The 20,439-nt window shown below is 36.1% G+C and overlaps 2 protein-coding genes across 5 annotated transcripts; both read right to left on the bottom strand.

Annotated features, from left to right (window-relative positions):
* Positions 1-8,510: 8,510 nt before the first annotated feature.
* Positions 8,511-14,202, bottom strand: LOC107489167 (cysteine synthase). 3 transcript variants are annotated; one of them, XM_016109932.3, is made up of 12 exons: positions 14,057-14,202; positions 13,870-13,972; positions 13,548-13,605; positions 12,626-12,735; positions 12,305-12,362; positions 11,842-12,105; positions 11,039-11,176; positions 10,660-10,711; positions 10,329-10,408; positions 9,926-9,985; positions 9,732-9,812; positions 8,511-8,929 (listed from the first exon to the last, which is right to left on the bottom strand). In XM_016109932.3, exons 2-12 carry the CDS (start codon positions 13,968-13,970, stop codon positions 8,840-8,842), a joined length of 1,092 nt encoding a protein of 363 aa, XP_015965418.1. In that variant the 5' UTR covers positions 13,971-13,972; positions 14,057-14,202; the 3' UTR covers positions 8,511-8,839. The 3 variants fall into 3 exon arrangements, 2 of the variants coding, with proteins under 2 accessions (XP_015965418.1, XP_015965419.1); XM_016109933.3 differs by lacking the exons at positions 13,548-13,605; positions 13,870-13,972; positions 14,057-14,202 and having other exon boundaries at positions 12,305-12,357; XR_008009426.1 differs by lacking the exons at positions 8,511-8,929; positions 9,732-9,812; positions 14,057-14,202 and having other exon boundaries at positions 11,016-11,176; positions 13,870-14,050.
* Positions 14,203-16,491: 2,289 nt separating this feature from the next.
* On the bottom strand, positions 16,492-20,159 carry LOC107489166 (proteasome subunit beta type-4). 2 transcript variants are annotated; one of them, XM_016109931.3, is made up of 6 exons: positions 19,998-20,159; positions 19,766-19,842; positions 19,081-19,210; positions 18,643-18,802; positions 18,381-18,566; positions 16,492-16,886 (listed from the first exon to the last, which is right to left on the bottom strand). In XM_016109931.3, the coding sequence occupies exons 1-6, from the start codon at positions 20,039-20,041 to the stop codon at positions 16,773-16,775; spliced, it is 711 nt and encodes a 236-aa protein (XP_015965417.1). In that variant the 5' UTR covers positions 20,042-20,159; the 3' UTR covers positions 16,492-16,772. The 2 variants fall into 2 exon arrangements, with proteins under 2 accessions (XP_015965417.1, XP_020998291.1); XM_021142632.2 differs by lacking the exons at positions 19,766-19,842; positions 19,998-20,159 and adding an exon at positions 19,357-19,469 and having other exon boundaries at positions 19,081-19,221.
* Between the last annotated feature and the right edge of the window lie 280 nt (positions 20,160-20,439).

The following is a 20,439-nucleotide window of genomic DNA, read 5'->3' as shown; positions in this document are numbered from 1 at the left end:
ATCTGATTCAGAGGCTGAAAAGGACTGCAGATGCTGTTGGATTCTGACCTCCCTGCACTCGAAGTGAATTTTCTGGAGCTACAGAAGCCTAATTGGCGTGCTCTCAATTGCGTTGGAAAGTAGACATCCCGAGCTTTCCAGAAATATATAATAGTCCATACGTTGCCCGAAATTTGATAGCCCAAACCGGCGTTCCAAATCAGCTCAAGACTGCCCGGCGTTAAACGCCGGAACTGGCACAAAAATGGGAGTTAAACGCCCAAATTGGCACAAAAGCTGGCATTTAACAACAAGAAAAGTCTCTACACATAGAAACTTCAATGCTCAGCCCAAACACACACCAAGTGGGCCCGGAAGTGGATTTTTATGTCATTTACTCATTTTTGTAAACCCTAAGCTACTAGTTCTCTATAAATAGGACCTTTTTGCTATTGTATTAGGAATCTTGGGATCAATTTAGATCTTAGGATCATCTTTGGACATCTAGTTCTTAGATCATGGGGGCTGGCCTCACGGCCATGCCTAGACCTTGTTCTTATGTATTTTTAACAATGGAGTTTCTACACACCATAGATTAAGGTGTGGAGCTCTGCTGTACCTCGAGTCTTAATGCAATTACTATTGTTCTTCTATTTAATTCAGCTTATTCTTGTTCTAAGATATCACTTGTTCCTCAACTTGATGAATGTGATGATCCGTGACACTCATCATCATTCTCACCTATGAACGTGTGCCTGACAACCACCTCCGTTCTACCTTAGATTGAGTGGATATCTCTTGGATTCTTTAATCAGAATCTTCGTGGTATAAGCTAGAATTGATGGCGGCATTCTTGAGAATCCAGAACGTCTAAACCTTGTCTATGGTATTCTGAGTAGGATTCAAGGACTGAATGACTGTGACGAGCTTCAAACTCGCGATTGTGGAGCGTTAGTGACAGACGCAAAAGAATCACTGGATTCTATTCCGACATGATCGAGAACCGACAGATGAATAGCCGTGCTGTGACAGAGCGCGTTGAACATTTTCACTGAGAGGACGGGACTGTAGCCATTGACAACGGTGATGCCCAACATACAGCTTGCCATGGAAAGGAGTAAGAAGGATTGGATGAAGACAGTAGAAAAGCAGAGAGACGGAAGGGACAAAGCATCTCCATACGCTTATCTGAAATTCTCACCAATGAATTACATAAGTATCTCTATCTTTATTTTATGTTTTATTCATCTTTTAATTATCAATCCTCCATAACCATTTGAATCCGCCTGACTGAGATTTACAAGATGACCATAGCTTGCTTCATACCAACAATCTCCGTGGGATCGACCCTTACACGCGTAAGGTTTATTACTTGGACGACCCAGTGCACTTGCTGGTTAGTTGTGCGAAGTTGTGATAAAGAGTTGAGATTGCAATTGAGCGTACCATGTTGATGGCGCCATTGATGATCACAATTTCGTGCACCATTGATCCAACACACACGCCCTTAGCATATCTTCCAACGTCTGAATAGTCCTTTCTGACTATCCATCAGTTTGTGGATGATACGTCGTGCTGAGACATAGTCTCGTACCAAAAGCTCTTTGAAAAGCTCCCTAAAACCTTGACGTGAATCAAGGATCTTGATCTGAAACTATCGTCTATGGCACACTCTGCAACCTTACAACCTCTTTGATGTACAGCCTCGCTAATTCCTCCAATGAATAGTTCACTCGGATAGGCAGAAAGTGAGCGAACTTGGTTAAGTAATCCACGATCATCCAAACCACATTAAATCCCGACCTAGTCCTTGGCAACCCAGTTACAAAGTCCATTGCAATTTCTTCCCATTTTTACTGAGGAATCTCATGTGGCTGTAACATTCTCGACGGTCTCTGATGCTCTATCATCACCTTTTGACACGTCAGACACTTAGACACAAGTGTAGCTACATCACTCTTAATCCCAGGCCACCAAAGCATTTTTGCAAATCATGATACATCTTCGTACTTCCTAGATGAATAGAGAATCAACTGTTATGAGCTTTCGACAACAACTCTTATCTTAAACTACCAACATCCGGCACACAAATCCACCCCTTGTATCTCCATAACCCTTCACCGTCTTTAGTGAATTCTCCGTGCCTTTCTTTACTAATAGGTTGAAACATCTTTTAAAGTTCTTGTTCGTCTTGCTAAGCCCTTTGAATTTCTAACTTGAACGTACTTGAAATGTATAATTGATTCAAACAAGCTTTCCCCTCAACTTCACCAAGATCCAACTTAAGCTCTGCAAACTTATCTACCAACTCTTCTTATTTAATTCGCATCCACACAATGTTTAATAACTTCTGGCTCAAGGCATCCACTACAACATTAGCCTTACCAGGGTGATAACTTAGCTCAAAATCGTAATCCTTTAGTAGCTCCATCCACCTCCTCTGACGCATATTGAGCTCTTTCTGATCAAAGATGTACTTGAGACTCTTCTGATCAGAAAAGACTCTAAACCTCACTCCATATAAGTAGTGCCTCCAAATTTTCAATGCAAACACAACCGTCACCAATTTCAAGTCATGAGTTTGCTAATTCACCTCATGTGGTCTTAGCTGACATGAAGCGTAAGCCACCACGTTCCGGTATTGCATTAAAACACAACCCAAACCTTTCGGCAAGGCGTTGTAGTAAACCTCAAATGGTTTCTGTGGTTTAGGTAAAATCAAAACTAACGCTGAAGTCAACTTCTCCTTCAGAGTCTAAAAACTTTCCTCACACTCTGACATCCATACAAAAGGTGTATCTTTTCTGGTTAACTTAGTCATCGGTAGAGCGATTTGTGAAAATTCGTGGATGAACCTTCGGTAATATCCGGCTAATCCCAAGAAACTCCTAACCTCAGTCACTGACATCGGTCTTTCCCACTATATTACCGCCTCAACCTTTAATAGATCCACCGCTACCCCCTCCTTTATTCACCATGTGACCTAAAAACTTCACCTCCTCCTTCTAGAATTCTCACTTTAACAACTTAGCATACAATTTACACTCCTTTAGGATTTGCAACACAATCCTCATGTTTTCTTCATGCTCTCTCACCGTCTTTGATTAAATCAGGATGTTATCTAAGAACACCACCACAAACTTGTCCAAAAAGGGGACGAAATACTCTGTTCATGTAATCCATGAACACAACAAGTGCATTCGTCAATCCAAAGCACATCACCACATATTCATAGTGACCATAACGTGTTCTAAATGGAGTCTTTGGAATATCATCCTCTTTCACCCTTATCAGATGGTAACTGGATCTTAAATCAATCTTCGAGAACACTCCAGCTCCTTACAATTGATCCATTAAGTTATTGATCCTAGGCAACAAATACATGTTCTTCACAGTCACTTTGTTTAACTGTCGATAGTCCACATAGAGTTTCATTCCTTCATTTTTCTTCTTCACCAATAAAACTGGTGCTCCCCACAGAGATACACTCAGTCGAATGAACCTTTTGTTCAGAAGCTCTTCCAACTAAGTCTTAAGTTTAGCCAGCTCTATCGGAGCCATCCTGTACGGTGCAATTAAAACTGGTCTGGCTCCTAGCACTAAGTCTATTGCAAATTCAATTTTCCTCTGAGGTGAAAATTCGGGAATATCTTCGAAAAATACTTCAGGAAACCTATCACAGAGGTTAGGTAATAACCCTCAGCTACAACTGCTCCTCCTTCTCCTTCTGACATAAAGCGAATCGACCGCTTAAAATAATCCAACAATACTCGATTCTTTGACAACCAAACAAATCCCAAAATCATCTCCAACCTAATCATTAGCAAACAGATTAAATCATGAATAAAGGCTCTATCATTAATCTTGAAAGGTATTTGCCTACAACCTGATCTAGTCGCAACTGTCTGATACGGGGTATGCACATGCAAATCAAAAGCTAATTCTAACATTCTCAACCCTAGTTCCTTAGCCTTGTTAAATTCAATAACTGAATGTGAAGCTCCAGTATCATACAATGCAATCAACTCTTTTTTGCCAAATAAACATTTACCTCTCACCAGAGGATCCGACTTCGCAGCATCATTGGTGTTCACAGCAAACACCCGACCTTGTTGTTGGTTCTGACCTGCATTTGGATTTCTCCCACGAGGGAAATCCTTCGTAATCTGCCCAGGCAATCTACAAATAAAACAGCCATCTAAACCCAGCTTGCACGAGTCATAAGGGTGAAAATATCCACAACGGTCACAAATTAAATCTGGAGAAGTTTTGTTTTGTTTACCTCTTTATCTCGCCTGGTGATACTGATCATAGTTGTTTCCCCTAAAATTCCCTCAACCTTGAGGGTGTTGAGGTACGTGTCCACTCCTCTTGAAGTTCGGACCTCTGGGCTGAAAGTATTTGCCTCGGCCTTTATTGTTGTTTCCTCCTCTAGTGTTCCTTGCTAGTGCCACCTTCTTTGCATAGTCTTCAACCACTCAGGCCTTGTTCACTAACTCAGAGAACACCCGAATCTCTAAAGGAGCCACAATAGTCATGATGTTTTTCCTCAAACCTCCTTGGTACTTTATGTACTTCCAATTCTCATAGGATTTTGGGGCACCCTAACACACCCTAGAGAATCTACAAAGTTCTTCAAACTTGCTCATATACTCTACTACAGATAATGAGCCTTGCTTCAGCTGCATAAGCTCCAACACCTTAGCTTCTCTTACTGATTCAGGAAAATACTTCTTGTAAAATGCCGTCTGAAACACGTCCCAAGGAATGTCTGCGTTCGGAAGTCGTAGCAATTGGCACTCTCCTTTGCTTTTCCCATTAGTTGATAGGCCAAAAATTCTATGAATTGGTTATCTGGGACATGCTGAGTCTGTAATGCACGCTCCACAGCTCGAAACAAGTTATCCACCTCAGTAGCATTTATCGTTCCTTTAAAAGTTGGCAGGTGAACATTGAGAAATGAAGCCACAGTCATCTGAGCACCTAGATCATTCCCAGCTCCTCCACCATTTCCATTTCTATTTCCATTTCTGACTGGTTGCCCCAGCCTCTCCACAGCTTTCACCATCGCAGCAATATTTTTTTACATGGTATTTGCTAGATTGGTCATCGTCGCCATTAACTTGGCATGGTTATTGGCTGATTCGTCATTGTCATTGTCTCTCCATGTACATGACTGACCTCGTTCGTGAGTTATCATTCAGGGTCCTGTCCACACCAAATAATTGATATCAAGTTGATCAGTTTCAATATCTCAAGCCTGGGGTTTCAATTATCCCAGAAAAGCACTCAACAACAAGCATGCTATGCATATTAAGCAGATAATCTAAATAGCACGAAAGAAAAATGAACTAGAGTATGCAATAAAGCACAATCGGTCTATCCCTCAGGCTTACAAGGACGAACCACTCTGATACCACCAAATGTAACACCCTATCACCCTAAGCCTTATCTCTAGTCGTAAAGCGAAAGATAAAAAGTGCCACAACAGTTCTAAAGCTTATACAATAATGTATATGGAAGAAAATAGTAATACGAGAATCCCGATAAAGAAATAAAACTCAAAACAGAGATACAAAAGCGCGAAGCGTTCACACGATTACTAAAAGTGTAAAAGGGTAAGGTACAACATGATAAAGATATAAAAGATTACAAAGTATATAGATATATAGGTATATATGATAGTCAAAAGAGTACAAGCCACAGCCCGTGGAGTTTAGGCCGACTAGTTTCATACAGACAATACAAAATGTTTGAAAAGTTACACATCAACATATGTCTCTCAAATAGCCTATAAGGAAACAAAGATACAAAAGTGAGAGCATATCTATAACAAAGTAATCCAAAATACAAAAGAGAGCAAAAGATCCCCCGCTCTGTCACCATCCCGCAACTCACCGAGGTGGTTTACGACTTGCATCTAAAAAATAACAACATATGATATGAGAACCGGAGGTTCTTAGTATGATAAAATTGTCCAATATATAAGATATAAGGTTCCAAGACGCCAAAGAAAATCCTAGAACTTCACATCAAGCATAAGATTCAAGCTTAGAAACATTTAAGTAAAAACTAAAAAGGGTTATCTAAATCCTAAGGATTTTCTAACTAATAGTTCACCGCTGTCCCACAGCCTTCGCCAGCCTAACCTCCATGCGATCCCATTGCCACCTCCTACCAAGCCTACTCAAATCCAGTAGAAATTAGAAGTATATACAAACAAGTAAAATACAGGTAGTTGACGTGTATAACAAGTAATTCAGGAATCAAGTAAGCATGTTATACATTTAGGCATTGAAATGCAAGTAAACAAAGCAAGCAAACACATAAAAAATGCACATGATGAATGCCTGTGCTATTGACAGTGATATCACTAGTCGGTTCAACTGCCAACCCAACACATCTCCTCGGGATGTTGCCTTTCGGTCATGTATATAAATATGGCCCCTGAGATATAGTGCCCTAGGACAGTCTTCAGTTTAGATACGTGAAGGCTCAATATTAAATAAATATAGTATGAAATTAAAGGAGTAGAAGTAGGTAATGCTTGGACTTTTAGTGCGATCATGAGGTGCTAAAAGTTAGAGTGTTACGTTGTGCACTACATAGAAAAAATTCTAAAAAGAAAAGAAAGGGTGTGAAGTTTGCTGACAAAGAATTGCTAAGTGTATTTATCCATTCATCGAATAGTTTTCTAGATTTAAAAAATAATATATTGTAGAAGCCCAAGCAGGTGAAAAAGTTATTTTACAATATCTCAATTGTCATTATGTTAGTTGGTGTGAAGTATCGTATGTTTGTGATAGTGTCCAAAGAGGATCTATAGATTCTATTTCATTGTCAGAGAAGATTTCGAGAGGTGCGAACACACGAGTTGTATGCGAAGTTGGAGGATGTTGTCGACAGTTCTAGAACATTAATTCCAAATCCTCAATCAACTGTGTTGGGAGGAACTTCCAATTCGAGACCTGTGATTGCACCAGCCTGTCCGTTGGTTGCATCTCCATCTTTTCCATATCCATGACTGAAGTAGCTGAAGTGGTCCAGGTTAGTGACATTTATGTTGGCAACCCGACACATGGATATTTACAACCATGCCAATGTAGCTGAACCCAGCTATAATTGCCCAACTTGTCAAGCTTCGCCACATACGACAACCACCAAAGGTGAACTAGGTTCCCATTCTTGTCATCGAACAACTGAGTGAATAATAGCATCAAAATATAATCCCGAGCGTATATACGCACTGTGTCCTCACTAGCATCAGTTAGGAGCACCCTGAACCTCTCATAAAACCATGTGAAGTAAATCATCATCTGGTTGACTATATTCAGCAGCGGCAGCTCACCGAATAGCTCTTCGAACTACTCCCACGCTGACTTTCCATCAGGAATGAACTATTCGAAGTTAGTGAGGCACCCACTAACAGCCTCTCCATCAACAGGCAATCCCAATTGATACACTACGTCTTGTAGACTGATGGAGCACTCTCCGAATGGCATATGGAAGGTGTGCATCTTAGAATGTCACCTCTCAATAAATGCGCTCACTATAGGCTCATACACCTAGAACCAATGGTTGTTCAACCTAGCAAAGTAATACAAACTAGCAGACTCCAAGTAAGGTATGATCCGGTTATGTAGAGACATATTCTGTTGCCTCTTAACAGTATAAATACACCTAGTCAACTGCATCAAACAAAAAATTACACTAATATAAGGTGATAGAAAAAGATAAAAGACTAATATATAACATTTATACAAATGCCCTAATCAGATTTGAGTAATATAGACGCTTATAAGGAATAATCTATCTAATCTTTCACTACAGCTAAAAATTGCACTAATGTAAGGTGATAAAAAATATATATATAAAAGTCTAACATATAACAAAGTATCACTAATATGACGATGGTGCTCATGTGATTCTCTCTCAAAATCTCTCAACCACAATATCACACCTCATTCTATTGAATAATCCATCATTGACCATTGTAGTTTTATAACATTATAAAGTATAAACTGCAATAGCTAGTAACAGATTCACTTTGTTGGTTTTTTTATAATCCGAGACTGCCAATAACGATTATGCGTGAATTTTGCTACACGTAAACCTTGGCTGGCAATAGTGGTTTATGGGCATTAGTGGGTTGACTATAACCTACGATAGGGTATCACAGTTTATGGTTTAGTAAGATTGGCACGCAATCTGCAACAGGGTATAATGGTTTACATAGATTAAGATTAGAACCAAAATGTAAGTTCTTTTAGAATATTGCAATTGTATAAATTTGCTATCCAATTATAGGTGTTTTGCCCTAATTTTAATCATAAATGTAAATTAACTAGATACTAAAAAAAAAAAAATAGAACAATTAGGTAAAGTCATGTTTGTTCCTATCGTGCCTCGAAGATTCACGGATGACCAAAAGGAATTCTTCTGATTTTACTTCTAATTCTGTTGACTCTTCAGATTAAAGGCTGTGCGGAAAGAAATTCTTATGACATATTAAAATCTAGTTCATAAAAAAATAGCCAAATGGGGAATTCATCAATACTCAAAAATACCATATGCTTACACAACACAAAAAAAAGGAGTGTGAAAGCACGAGTTCCATCACAGAAGTTACACTTAACACTTCTATTAGATTACCCCAAAAAAATTACTGTAGTAAGACGAAGAAAACAACATCGTTTTCTTTCTTCCTTTGTATTATTTTTTCTTTTAAAAACTGATATCATATCAACTTCAGTTGAGCAACTTATGCCACACATAACAACACTATGGTTTAGTTTTGGTTAAAATTCTGGGAGCAGCGGAACACATGGTTGCAGTGTCTTTTGGTTTGAATTTTCTGATCCTACTCAAATGTCATTTGTTCAGCTTCGTTCCTAATATGTTCAAACAATGGCGAAGATAAATAACGCTCTCCAAAACTGGGAAACACCACCTGCATGGCAACATGAGTAAGTGGCAGGGTTAAAGATACTAGATATAAATATGTTTAGGTAAGGAAACAAATATAAGAATAAACAAAATTTGCCTAATTTTTTGTGAACAATGGAGATGAAAGACAAAAGTACTTGTATATGTATTACTTTGTCGGAGACACATATCAAACAAAATACAAGAGAAATGCTAGGGGGTTAATACTTCTTATCAATATTCGCTAACAATTTGGGCCAACACTTCATTTTTATACTATTAGATTTAGAGTATAGGGTTTAGAATTTAGTACAAAAATACCTTTGTTGCCCATGGATTGATAAAAAATGATCAATTTTGTTGATCATGTAATATTTTGCTCGACAAATAAACCCTAATAGTCATCACCATCACGAATCTATCAACACAATCAGCAGGTAAGAAAAAGTTATTTGAACAAAGAATATTCAGCATACTCCATGTCAAAACCTGCTCTGCTTCTATTGGATCTTGGTGTGGCCACCCAACTCTAACACACAATGACACAAACCCTTTTTTATTCACCATTGGAGCTTTTTTGTGTTGAGTGGTGACCAACATTGTGATGTTCAAATGACACCACTCACCAGCAAATACCTGCCCTTCTAATAAGGGTATGTTTGATTAATTAGGAGGTTAAAAATTTCATGAAACTTTTGGTGTGAAATTTTGCACTTGGAATTTTTCTATGAAAACTTCCACCCTAGAGAATTTTAAGAAGATGATGTAATAGTCAATTAGTTATCTCATAGTTCAACAAACTCATTGATTGAAGATTACAAACTTACAGCAATGAGCTTCCCTGCATTCTCAGGTCTCTTCCCCACTTTTATTGCAGCTGCAGCTGCAGCACCTGATGAAATTCCCATCTAGAAAAGCAAAAGTGATAACATAATCAGCATGAAAAAAAAATCAATCTGAATATATACATAAAAAGAAAGAAAAAAACTTAAAAAGGAGTCATGAATGATCATTTCCGTACCAGCAAACCTTCTTTCAAGGCAAGTTGCCTGGCAGTATCTATAGCTTCTTCACTTGATATCTGCAGCACATAATATTAATAACATGTTTTTGGAATATCGTTGCTCTTTTCCATATTAACATGTCTCGAGAATCAAATTCAGATTAAGATTCTTCAGTATCATGGCAGACTTATCATTCATTACAAAAATAATAGGCCACTAGTACTGCACTTGGTTATGTGTGTGTAATGGTCAGTTTTGATCATACCCAAAAGATGACTACTTCCATGAGGACGTCTTCATATAAAGATAGTATTGCAAACTGTTAGATGATTTGACATATTTGACTGAACTATTAGGTTCGCAATACCATCTTCACACTAATTCAAATTTGAATGGGAATATGTTAGTTTTAAGATATACCTGAATAACTTCATCTAGGAGATTAATATCCAGTACGCCAGGAATGATGCCATTACCAATCCCTTGTATTTGGTGAATACCTTTGACATACCAACAAAAATACAAAACAGTTAGTAAACACAACTCAAATTGTTGCTAAGATCTTACTAAACTTAAAGAACATATTCTTTTTCTCCCAAAGAGTTTGTTATGCCATCATTGAAAAATTCATTCTTACAAGCCCTTCTACTCCTTTCCTTAGTCATTGAGGATAACGAGGAACAAAACTTGTGCACTAAAAACACTTTAAGAGAAAGAAAGCACGTATGAATGTGGATAATGATAAAATCACCTGGCTCTCCTCCACTTAGGACTGCACTTTCAACTGGTTCTATACCATACACCTGCCAAACAAAAAAAATGGGCAACAGGAACCTTGAAGTTAGCTTCAATATTGGAAAAACTTAGGCTGCGTTTGGTTTTTGTTTTTATTTTATGTGTTCATTTTTAGTATTTTTTATTTTTTATATTGTGTAAAAAAAAAGAAAAATCAGTCAAAACAATAGAATTCTGTTTTTTTTTTTAAATAAAAATTTAAAAATAGAAAATATTAAAAATAAAAATAAAAGATGAAAACACAAATTAAATCTATCCTTATAAAGAGTTTATTTTGGTTTATACTTTAGAATTTATAGAAGAAAATCAAACCAAATAGGCCGCGAGAGGTGAACCTTGATATTGGGGTTTTTCTCCTTAAGGAACCTGCCAGCACCGGTAATTGTGCCCCCAGTTCCTATCCCTGCAACCAAAGCATCAACTTTCCCTCCACAGTCTCTCCATATCTCAGGCCCAGTTGTCTCATAGTGAACCTATTCAAGGATGATAATTGTTCATGACAATGTAAGTAACTCTCATTTATGTAAAACTGGGGAATGAATTTTCTTAATTGGACTAAAATTGATGTTTTACATTCTTATGGGGTTTGATTTAGTGCAGGACGATAAAATTTAAAAGAGGTTGAAATTGGAATTTCCAATTTGTATTAAATTAAAATTTAAATGTTTTTTAATGCTTCGATCAGTCTGTCTGATTTTTTTTAAAAGAAATATTTATTATTAAGAAGACAAGATCAAACCATATAATTTCAAAGCAATTAATTTAAAAAAAAATAAAACATACAAATCATTTGCCTCATCCCATGTTCTTGTGAAACTCCGCAACAGCCAATATCGTTCATTTTCTCCTCTCAACCTCATAAGCAAAAAAAATTGCCAATAATAGATCTATAAAATTTAGATATCGGAGGTGCAAAGAAGACATAACGTCATAAATTAATATTTGTGTTACCTAGTTACCCTGGACTCAAATTTACTAACAACAGGGACAAATATACTTTCTAGTTTGAAACATAACCCCATATAGGCACACAATTGAATGAACATAGTATTCCATCAACTTTGTTGAAGTCCAAATATTGTGAGTGAATGAATATGCAAAGTGGTCACAGTTGTTTGGTAAGAAGACAACAAGGTACCTTGGGATTTGCAGGATTATCAATCTGGCGAAGCATGATACTCCCAGGAATCTTGGATATAATCTCTTCAGCCTTCTGAATAACTGCAATGGTTCCTTTGTCAGGGTCAGTGAGATACACCTCTGCTCCAAAAGCTCCAAGTACTATTTTTCTCTCAAGGCTCACTGAAGCAGGCATGGCAACTATTACTCTATAACCCTTCAATGCTCCTATGAATGCCAACCCAATGCCGGTGTTACCACTCGTTGCCTCAACAAGAACACTCTTTTTACAACAAAATAATAAGAACTTCTTAAGAGCCCCTCTCAATATTTTATCATTATGGACAGTAAAAATATGCAGAACATGTATGAATATGACGCACAGATACTTCACTTTTACTGGTATTTAATTTGTATGTCCAAATAAAATTCATGTTTAGAAATTGCAAAGCTCTATTTTGATATCTAGAAATTTTACTAACCTTTCCAGGTGTGATGAGACCTTTTTCTTCAGCATCTTTGATCATGCTAAATGCTAACCTGAGTGGGAAAAGAAACTATAATTACAAAAGAAAAATACTAGAGAGCCAGCACAATTTATTGTTTTTAGCTAGCAGTTAGCCAACAATATTAAAAAGTGTTAGCTAAAAGTATGGTGTTAGACGGTTGGGTTAAGGATATTGGACTGCTGACCAAAAATGCTAGTCATTATCAATTAATTGCCGGCCTTGAAATTTTCTCATGACCAAAATAAAATAAATACAAATATGAAGTAAAAGTTGTAAAATGAAGGAATGTCATGCCTATCTTTGACACTGGAGCAGGGTTGCATGGACTCTAACTTAGCAGCAATACGGGCTACGCACCCCTCTGCTATTTTGTTCAGGTATACCATTGGGGTATTACCTATTAACTGCACAAGCAAACCGGAAGCAAATATTAGTAATTTATTTTGATTTAGCTAATATATATTTTTAAATTTATCAACTGAACGAGTTTTTACAAAAAATTATACAAAATTTAAATTTACAATGTATTTATTATATATTTATTAAACTAAAAAATTTAAAACTTTACTGACAATAATTTTAATATGTATCTTAACAACAAAATTGTTAACTAACTATTTCTTTTAATCTCAAGATAAAAATAAATATGGAAAATGACGGAGTCAAGGTTGTTGTTCAATTTTTCCTATCATGATATGCATGCAAGTTGACCGTAGATGATTAAGGAGCCTTTAGCACTTTATTGCATACAATAAAAGCTACTTCTAAGTGAATATTAAAATCAGTCACTAAAATTAATTATTAATATAAAATATATATTAAAAATAAATTAAATTATAATATATTTATATACAAATATATGATGACTAATATGGTGATTAATTTTTAATGTACATATAGTATTTTATACAATAATTCTTTCTTTGAAGGTTTTGTCAATTTTTTTTTTCTTTTGGAATTTCATTTTATTATACAGTACTAAGATTAAGATAATACCCTAAACATGTTCCAAAATGTTTACACTAGTAATGTTACATACGAAGAATTATGTATTAGATATATTGCCAAAATTTGACACCATTCAAATAGATATGGTTAAAGAATTCAAGGTAAAAACCACTCATGCACTTAAAAGAGCACATTTTTATTTATTTATTGTGGTAAAAGTTTTGACAGCACAATTTTGACTCTGGTAGATTGGCGTAGTTTTCCTTACTTCAGTTACATCATTCTTGATTGCACACTCTACCTCCATCTCACCAACTTCAGAGGGCCTACAAGCGAAATAAAGTGCACCAAGTAAGCAAATATAGTTGAAGATGTAAATAAATAAATCATGCTATATCATCCAATAAATCAATTATTAATATAAGTACATATTAAAAATAAATTAAATAATACAATAATACATATATTTATACATAAATATATAGTAATTAATTTAATAGTTGGTTTTTGACATGCACATAGTATTTTTTATTAACAAATGTGTATATGACTTGACTTTTATATAAACAACAATTAACAACAACAATCACCTAGTCAAAGTCTTCAAGTAAAGGGAAGCTTGTTCATGATTGTTGAATTCCTCCTCTCGGGATGTAAACAGAGAAGAGGAAGCGGCGTGACCAATCATCATATCTCAAAATAGAAACATACAAGACACAATCTAATGAGGACTTTAATTTGAAGTTTAACTGAAGTGTGAACCAAATAAATACTCACAGCGTGAAGCAGTGGCCTAATGATTGGGACCAAAACCAATTGTAATTTAATTGAGTTGCTAGTGGGACGATTGAGTTTTCCATTAATAGAATATGTTATCTTTTCAAATGACTGAAATCAGAATGGGCCCTCCTTGTTGTCTTGGCACGGCCATGGGTAGCTTTAGATAAGGAGATACCAAAGCATGTACAACGAGTGGCTACAAAAAGACACTGCCCACTAGAACTAGTGGAAGTTATTTTTTTATAATAAACTTTTATAGCAAATAACAACCTTTATTGGCCATATGTTAACTGTTAACTTGTCATGTGTGTAACAACAGAACAAAAACACAAAAACAATTAGCAAATAAACAAGTTCAGAATAACAGTTAAAATTTACCAGAAGAACACTAATGCAAGTGGAATCATCATGCTAATATGTTTTCTGCAAAGATGCTATTTGTGCAGCTAAAATTTCCTAATTACTAAGATCCAATTATTCTAATTTCACATGCAATCAACTTACTAAGTTCCTAAAAGCTAGAAATTATAAAACCTATATGGTTAAAGCATTTCATCAAACATATTTAGTGCGGTAAAATTAAAACGAAACAATGTGATAGAGAAGAGAACATAACTATTGTAACTTTAATTCAGGCTATGAAAAAATCCAAACCACTACCAAATCAAATAGTTACTTATTGTAATGGAAATCAGAATTTGCAGAGTTTGAAGCAGAGTATTGGTGTTGTGTGAGTGTATTGTATGGTGGCGGGTTTAGGGAACTCATGGCGGCGACAAAAGAGAGCCGTTCGACGGCTAAGTGGAGCGCGCGGGTTGGTTGCAGAGTTTGAAGCAGAGCAACGTGGCTTCCAGACGAACGCGAATGCGAACTCGAACGGTGAACGGCGAGTGAACGCGAACGATGAACGCCGAGCGAACATGAACGGCGAAGAACGCGAATGAAGACGACAGCTGAACGAAAACCCAAACATGAACGGCACACAAACGGCGACGGAAGCGCGGCTGAGCAGACAAAGACGACGGACGCCGAGCTCGAGGAAGCAGCCGCGATCGGTGCCAGCGAACAGGGGTTGAAGACTTGGAGCACGAGGGAAGCTAGATAGACGGACGGATGGCAAACTTTGAGTGCGACGGACGGCGGCAGTATGCCACTCCTTGCGGCGGTGGTTTAGGCTTACAGTGCTTGGGTTTTTTGGCTGGGTTTGTGTGATTTCTTTCTGAATGAAAGAAAAGAAAGGGAGAAAGGGAGAAAGAAACGAAGGAGCTTCCGTTTTTGTGTAAACCGGGCGGGTTCTGGTTCCGTCCGACCGGCCGGTTCCTGGCCGGTTTAACGGTTTTTCACCGGTTTTTTTAAGATGTGAATTAAGCTAGTTCCTCCTCTCTGCCAGTTGCAAAGTTAACGATGTTAATGAATAACTGATGTAAAACATAATGTCAAATGCATCTTTAGTCATTGAAAATTTTTCTGTCGACCTCCTTGCCGCAAGGATGGATAGGACTGTTGTTGGTTCCTTCTTGCACAGTCTCCATTGTAGGCCACCTCTTTTCTCCCTCTTGTAGCTTAGGTTTTACGTAAACTAACAACTCCATTAGTCCGAAGTCTAGCTTTTCACTATCATCGTTTCGTTTCAAAATGTTTTCTTTCACTTTGTGTGAAGAGTAACTATTAATTATTGCCACACCCAAGCAAGGTTCTTAGTTACTCACAAATTGTTGCTCGTCAACAGTCACCAACAACGTTAGTGATTTCATCACGCAAAGTAAAAGACAAGAATTTGAAATTTCTTGTGTAGATTCTATCATAGAAGAGTGAAAAGCTAGACTTTAGCCTAACATGGTTGTTTCTAACTCGAAACTAACTAGCCATGGAAATGGATGTGGTCACCGCCAAATGCTAGAGGGAAATACCAGCAATAGTGGGAGAAAGACATAGGTATTTGTGTAAATAATAAAAAAATTTCTTCTTTCCTATTTAGTTGTTTAGTGGTTTTTTTTTCCCCCGAAAATGAGAGATCGGGGATTTTGTAACATCTAAAATAGATAGTACTTTCAGTAACAGACAGAGCGTGGCTCAAGAACCTATTACCGAAAAAAAGTGTGGTTCAATAACACGCTAACTCTCTAATAAGTATGTGTATAAAGACCATTTCGTAAAATTAAATCTCAAGATTAAAAGATGATTTCTGTTAGTGTATGCTTCCAAAGTGTTTCATAGAGTTTCTCATTTTTTAACATTCATTGAGTTTCCCATTTTTAAACATCCAACACAATTTTATCGGGTTGTCCAACCAAAAATCAAGAAGCACACTTTGATCCACAAATCATTTTCTTTTTTGTTTTCAAATTCTGTCCTAATTATTCCAACCAGATTGAAAGGAGATATTGTGCCATTGAACTAGCAAGAACCAAAAACGGTAGGAGATGAAAATATGTAGAAAGAAAATTGGTCCCCAAATCTTAAGATAATCCATATTAATTCATTTCAAAGACATGCAATGGGCTGATACTATAATGAAAGAATTCTGATAACTGAAAGAAATTCTACTGTGAAATTGAAGTCAACTCAAACAACCATTTGAAGCTAAAGCGATCTATGAGCATATCAATTTTCAAAGGCTGATCCGTTTCTTATCCATTTTAACATAATGAAGAGATCTCCCAGAAAACCATTTCAAGTCCAACTAATATAATTTGTTCAATCACATTTCAAGCTACCATGAACCTTCAGCACCGACAGTTGGATTCTTGAAGGCAGAGAATTCCCAATAAGTCTTCAATGAGAATGGTGGGAAGAGGGTAGCACCTTCTTCAGTAATTTTGGATATCTGCAAATTGGACATTACATATGATAAGTATCGTCACACAATAAATAAACCTTTTGTAATTGAAAAAAGAATTTATATACAAAATAAAATCCAAAAATCAATGAAAAAAGAAGTTATTCAGTTCAGATTTAGGCATTGTAAGAACCACAGTTCACAACCCTGATGGAAAATCATATAACATTCCTAACTTGGAGTAAATAAAAATTTGTATAAATAATTTCTCTAATAAAGACTTGAAAACATAAAAATAAGCACTCTGATGTAAAAGAAAATGAAATTTTCACATTTTGATCACAAACAAGTTGTTATATTCAACTTATTCAACTTTTAAACATTACGACTCAATGCTATGATAAATTATGACTTTTGGTCCTCTTACGTGGTTTCTTAATTGGGTAATGACTAATGAGCTGGTAAACCTATAATACCAGTTAATTTAAAATTTTGATTTAGTTGCTCAAGATGAAGGAAACTCAAACACAACCCAATATTTTATATCAGATAGTCATTTTTCCTGTCACAATAGGGTTCCAAGTTAAACTTTCATTTCTTATATTGTGAATCTCTGTATGCCAAGCTAATTTGAGCAGAGAGGACATAAATTATTTTATGCATGCAAAGAAAGAAATCTTGGTCATTACTCCTGATTTCCAAGTAAGTTCACATACTTATATTGTTACGTTAACATCTAGAAACCTACTAACTTCTTTGGGATGAGTCGAGATTAGACTACAAGTATCCAAATCTAGGAAGACAAGGTGCATGTAGAGATAAGAGGCCCAGAGATCATGGTTGTTATTGATAGCAGCTCAAAGCTACTAACCGAACTTTCATAACAAGCACTAGACCAGAACCCTATACTTGTCAATAGATTAACCATGTGATTACAGTGCAAACTTGTTTAGAGAGTGACTATCATGTGAAAGCTTAAAGTGATAAGAGCCATATAAATGGTTACATCTCAAACATGCTCCCTTACACAACAGCCTCTTTAGGGCTTGAAATGTAATTGTGCATATGCTTTTTTATTTCTTTTTTGTAGTTTGTCTTTATGATGAATTTTTTCCTTTTGGATATAACAAGGATCAAACTCGAGACCTTTTGATCATGGAGGCTCTAATACCATGTTTAGGGAGTGATTATCATGTGAAAGCTTAAAGTGATGGGAAGAGGCACATTAATAGTTATATCTCTAACATAACTGAAAAAGGGAATATGGATTATGAAATACTAAGCATAGTGAGCTGCAGAAAATGATCATTCCACTCCAAACACCTACTTTCAAATTCCACACATAACTCCCTATCTATATTATGATGCCTGCTTTATTGGGCACTGTATTAAAATGATGAGTTTGAAATAGAGAAGACAAAAAACCAATAGGAACGTATTCTAGGAAATGGGTGCAGCAGCACCTAGTCCTTGGTCGGGAAGATGTATGGCATATTTTCATAATTTTTTAGCACAGGCAAGAAGAGGAAAAAAAGCACACACCTGAATCTTGTTGACAGCAGACCTATCACGATATAAGAGCACACGCATGCACTTCTCCAATAGCTTGACTCCCTCTTCAAAGGTTAAATTTTCATGCCATTCATCACGTAGAATTGGCCTTGCAAGATGATTCCCAAGTCCTGTGGCTACATGATTATCTTCAAAATTAATGCCAATCATGTTGACCTGGATAAGATTCACAAAAAGGAATAAGCATGCGGGTAACTCACACTGATAAAAATAAAGATAAACCATTTCGTACCATGCCAAGGTACTTCTGCCCATTTTTCACACCACCCAGTACAAGTGCATTCCACAATGGGTTGAACTTGTTACGTCTATTATACATCACACGAGTTAAATAGTTATGCACTTCCTTAGGTCCCAGGGAGTTTCCGTCATCCCACATGTTGTCATAAAGGCTGCAGTGGTAAAAGGTCAAAATCAACTGTTACATGGGAAAATTAAAACATGTAACATAGAAAAGACTGGGAGGAGAAAATACAGATATACTCTTTAACTCAATGTTTGTAACACAATATAGAATATAAACACCATAAACATCAAAGATAAGCATCTAAGATTATTTTACCTAAATAGATCCTTTTCTGCTTCATTTTGAATAGCAAATGCTCATTTATGCAACAAAATATGCGCTTATTTAAGTAACGATATAAATACATAAATACAAAGTGCTTACATAAGCTCGTCAAGGTAGCGTAGAATCTCCTGAAAGTCACTTATTTCCCCACTAGCACCAAGAAGAGAATGTTTCCCAATAGGCTTCAAACGATCAATACTTTTGTACCGTAAGGTAGAGCCATAGGAACCTATTAATGTACTGATAATTGAAATGAGATGCAGACTGAGGCCGATACTAACATAAAACAACACATTCCCAACATAGAACATATCACAAATACCAAACTAGAACATGTAAAAAAATCATCACATATCATTGTTCCAGCAAAAGAACCTTTTCAAAAAGCACTGTGAATGCCCGTGGAAATCAGATTCAGATGCCACTGATACAGCATTTTTTGGGTGCTGAGTATAAAGATAAACAACATACATATAACCACAATATCTACGAATAGGTTGCACCAAATAATCACCACTAAGTCACTAACTACCAGACAAAAGTTCAATAGCCAACAACAAAATGCACATCTTTATTTCAACAAGCACGTTTTTTTATTTATTTTGTTTTTTTTCAAGGGAAACGAAAAGAAGAAACTTTTACTTGGCCATAATATTATCATAAAATTTTTCAGCTGAAAAAAATATAATAGTTAACTGAAAACAAAATCAAATACACTCACCCCGATTTCTAACAATAATCCCCTACCACAAAAAATCAAGTTAAATATTTGACAGAATCTTACCTCCCATGTCAGCAGCCATAAGAATCCCATTTTTGTATTTGAGAGCAACCACAGAGGTTCCAGTTACATAGGGATACCTAACAAGCTCAATCAAAATTTCAGGGTCCACAATAATCCATCAATTTTGTGCGCGAAAGCAAACGGGCACAGATACATTGAAACCAAAAATCGATTTGGTGCATTGAAATTTGGAGAAAAAAGAATGAAGATTGATGGAGTAGAGAGAACTTACAGAGTTCGCTGTGTATCAGAGACTGAGTCCGAGTTAGAGGCCATCGTAGTGAGCAAGAAAACAATTCCAAGCAAGAGAGAAAGGTAAAGAGTAAAGCATGCAAAGGTCTTGCCAAGGGGGAGCAAACAACGGCGTCGTTTATACAGTTTATTTTTCGTTTCTTTATGTTGAAGAAACAGATTTTGGATTTTATATAAGATTTTTTTTTTAAACTGCTAAAAATTTTAACATTTGTTTAAACAGATAAATTAGATGATTTTTAAAATATTAAATTTAAAAATTAATAGTTTTAATATTTTTTCTGACTTAATAATTTATTATAATTATAAAAAATTAATTATCAAGATAAATTCTTTTATTTATATATAAAAAATCTAAAGCAAGCCTTGTAAGTTGTAACAAAATTTTTATAGAATAATTTTTTTTAATTATTTTTTAGTTA

This window comes from Arachis duranensis, chromosome 5, assembly GCF_000817695.3.
Source record: "Arachis duranensis cultivar V14167 chromosome 5, aradu.V14167.gnm2.J7QH, whole genome shotgun sequence".
NCBI lineage: Eukaryota > Viridiplantae > Streptophyta > Magnoliopsida > Fabales > Fabaceae > Arachis > Arachis duranensis.
Note: the sequence above shows the minus strand (reverse complement) of the source record. Positions and strands in the feature narration are given on the sequence as shown.

What these genes read in the sequence shown, in the direction of transcription:
- LOC107489167 (XM_016109932.3), bottom strand. Translation starts at nt 13,970, where the DNA reads ATGATGATTGGTCACGCCGCTTCCTCTTCTCTGTTTACATCCCGAGAG. An exon ending in CCTTGAAAGAAGGTTTGCTG is followed by an intron (nt 9,813 to 9,925) that starts GTACGGAAATGA and finishes TTGCTTTTCTAG; the next exon opens with ATGGGAATTTCATCAGGTGC. An exon ending in ATGCAGGGAAGCTCATTGCT is followed by an intron (nt 8,930 to 9,731) that starts GTAAGTTTGTAA and finishes GTTGCCATGCAG; the next exon opens with GTGGTGTTTCCCAGTTTTGG.
- LOC107489166 (XM_016109931.3), bottom strand. Translation starts at nt 20,041, where the DNA reads ATGGCCTCTAACTCGGACTCAGTCTCTGATACACAGCGAACTCT. An exon ending in CGCTACCTTGACGAGCTTAT is followed by an intron (nt 18,803 to 19,080) that starts GTAAGCACTTTG and finishes TTACCACTGCAG; the next exon opens with CCTTTATGACAACATGTGGG. An exon ending in CTGCTGTCAACAAGATTCAG is followed by an intron (nt 16,887 to 18,380) that starts GTGTGTGCTTTT and finishes TCCAATTTGCAG; the next exon opens with ATATCCAAAATTACTGAAGA.